The 3,237-nt window shown below is 36.5% G+C and overlaps 1 protein-coding gene across 1 annotated transcript in view; it reads left to right on the top strand.

Annotated features, from left to right (window-relative positions):
• LOC106880782 (protein slit) overlaps positions 1-3,237 on the top strand; it is a 108,936-nt gene that overhangs the window by 60,016 nt on the left and 45,683 nt on the right. The window contains exons 8-10 of the mRNA XM_014930899.2: positions 691-762; positions 1,388-1,459; positions 2,701-2,864. Of these exons, the coding sequence (XP_014786385.1) occupies positions 691-762; positions 1,388-1,459; positions 2,701-2,864 (308 nt within the window). The remainder of the gene's footprint in view (positions 1-690; positions 763-1,387; positions 1,460-2,700; positions 2,865-3,237) is intronic.

Consider the following 3,237-nt stretch of genomic DNA (forward strand, 5'->3'; position numbering starts at 1 on the left):
ATCGCTTGACAACCGATGGTGGTGTGTTTACGTCCCCGCAACCTAGCGGTTCGGCAAAATAGATCGATGGAATAAGTACTAGGCTTACAAAGAATAAGTCCTGGGGTCGATTTGCTCGACTAAAGGCGGTGCTCCAGCATAGCCGCAGTCAAATAAAGAACCTTCATCCAGCAATGTGGTGTTGAGCACTCATTTTCATTGTTTGATATCTCAGTATATGTATGAACATACGTGTCTATGATCTTGTAATTTAACGGTTCTGCAAAAGAGATCAATAGAATGAGTACCAGGCTTAAGAACGAAGTCCTGGGGTTGATTCCTTCGACTACAAATTCAAAGTGGTGCCCCAGCATGGCCGCAGTCTAATGACTGAAACAAGTAAAAGATAAAGGATAAAAGATATGGTAAATGTTTGTTTTTATGTTCAGTTATAATAAAAACAATTCTACATTGATCTGACGGGTTACTCTCTGACGGGAGGAGGAGGAGGAGGAGGAAATTGAAAGAGTGACAGAGATTATCATATGTTGTGTTTCAATCGATCAAAAATATTGATGACCAATCAATGTGCATATAATAATAAACATTGATGCCAACAAGTTTTTTTCAATGTTTAACCACAAATAAGCGTCATCTCTCTTTTCTTTTCTTTCTTTTTTTTTTTTCCTTTTTCTATCCATCTCTTCACAGGTTACTCAATGCTAATAAAATAAATTGCATTCGAGAAGACACCTTTGTTGATCTTGGGAATCTCAATTTACTGTGAGTATCTTATGAATATTTATAAAGATGTGTGTATATGTCATCATCGTCGTCATCATCATCAACATCATCATCGTCGTCGTCGTCGTCGTCGTCGTCGTCGTCGTCATCATAATCATCATCATCATCGTCGTCGTCATCTCACCATCATTGGCATCATCATTTAACGTCCACTTTTCCATGGTTGCATGCTCCTGTTTAAGATAGATGTTTCTACTGCAGGATGCACTCCTCGTCTCAGCCGCAACTGCACCTGTTTGATACGTAAAACATGAACAATAAGTAACTTTATGCCAGTCTGATTTTATGGCTGCACATGTATTAGCGGCATTAATGGACACGTCACACACCACCCCCATGAGAATTTGCTTTACCAAAGAAACATGTAGGTCTTTAGTGTAAATGGGAAGAGAAGAAGAATGGGAAGAGAAGAAGAATGGGAAGAGAAGAAGAATGGGAAGAGAAGAAGAATGGGAAGAGAAGAAGAATGGGAAGAGAAGAAGAATGGGAAGAGAAGAAGAATGGGAAGAGAAGAATGGGAGAAAAAAAGGTTGCTGATGAGAGGGAACTGGTTTGGTTTTTCCATTGTTAGTGTTTTTCTTTACAATGACTCGTTGTATTTCAGATCTCTCTATGACAACAAGATTGAAAGTCTTTCCAATGGAACATTCTTGCCATTGAAGAATATACAAACTCTGTAAGTTGCATCTTTGTATTTTTATAGAATTTCTTTTACCCTTTCATAACTAAATATTTTTACACATAGAAATCGTTTTTAATGGTGTGAACTGTATATAAGAGTATTTTTATAGAATTTCTTCTACCCTTTCATAACTAAATATTTTTACACATAGAAATCATTTTTAATGATGTGAACTGTATATAAGGGTATTATTATAGAATTTCTTCTACCCTTTCATAACTAAATATTTTTACACATAGGAATCGTTTTTAATGGTGTGAAGTCAAAGTAGATGAAGCTGTATATAAGAGTGAAAATATTTGGCTAAAAAACCCCTTGAATGGAAATGGTCAGAGGTTGCCCTAGGTGGTTAAACCTATATCATTTGTGTTATGTTTATAGAAGTTGCGGGTTCAAGTCTCACGGACAGCTTTTGACATATTATTCCTCCCAGGGTCTTTTTTATTAAGCCAATATATACACACTATTATTTAAAGCTTTATCTAAGTGGATAAGCTGGAAGGATTGTTACTACACTGGACAAAATGCTTATCGGCATCTCTTCTGGCTTTATGTTCTGAGTTCAAATTCTGCTACGGTTGACATTACCTTTCATCGTTTTGGAGTCAATGAAATAAGAGGAAATATCCTCTTGGGGTTAAAAAAAAATTAGTAGAGTTCTCTCAAACAGACAGTCATGTTAAAGTGGCTACAAATATTACTTGTCAGTACAACTACTGCGTTGATCTCTCAAGTGAAATTTTAGAACTACCATTTTTGCTTACATATATATATATATTAGTTGGAATTTACAAAAAAGAAAACAAAAGACGAAGACAGGTGTGTAAACAACAAACAGGTGTATTAATTTAACGTTCGGGAAGGTGAGAATGTCTTTTACGTTTCGAGCCTACGCTCTTCAACAGAATGGAGCATGAGGAAATAAAAAGAGAGAATAAAAAAAGCTTTAGTGGCTAGCGGTCAATCATGGCGATATATATATATATATATTTATATATATATATATATTATATACGTATATGTATATGAATATGAATATGAATATGTGTATGTGTGTGTGTGTGTGAGAGAGAGAGAGAGAGAGACAGACAGACAGACAGACAGACAGACAAACAGACAGATAGATAGAGAGGTGTAAATATGTATTATTCTGTTCTTATTTCTTCTCTATTCTTCTCTCTCGCTTTTTAAACTAAATATCATTACACCACCATTAACCATTGCTAATCTCTCAGGCATCTAGCTCGCAATCCATTCATCTGTGACTGCAATCTGCGCTGGCTGTCTGAATATCTGCACAACTATCCAGTGGAGACTAGTGGTGCTCGCTGTGAGAGCCCACGCCGCATGCGCAGGAAGAAGATAGGCAATATCAGAGGAAGCAAGTTCAAGTGCAAAGGTCGGTAGTCTCTGATTTTCTCTTTCCTTTATTTGTTTCATTTGCTTCTTTTTAAACAGTTCGAGGTTTACTGCTTCGTTTTTAACTTTTATTACATTCAGTCACTGTGGCCATGCTGAGGCACCCACCGCCTTCGAGGGTTAACTCAAACAAATTGACCCACATATTCATTTTATAAAGGTTACTGCTTATTCTATTGGTTCTCTTAGGCTAAACTGCTGACAGACATGAACTGACCAACACTAGTTTTCAAGCTGTGGAGTGACAAACACAAACACAAAGTTTCACGTGCACAAACACACACACATTAATAGTTAGTGAATGCCACCTATTAATCCCCTCCATTTTCTTATTGCTATATATATATATATAT

The sequence above is a fragment of the Octopus bimaculoides genome, chromosome 14 (genome assembly GCF_001194135.2).
Source record: "Octopus bimaculoides isolate UCB-OBI-ISO-001 chromosome 14, ASM119413v2, whole genome shotgun sequence".
Classification (NCBI taxonomy): Eukaryota; Metazoa; Mollusca; class Cephalopoda; order Octopoda; family Octopodidae; genus Octopus; species Octopus bimaculoides.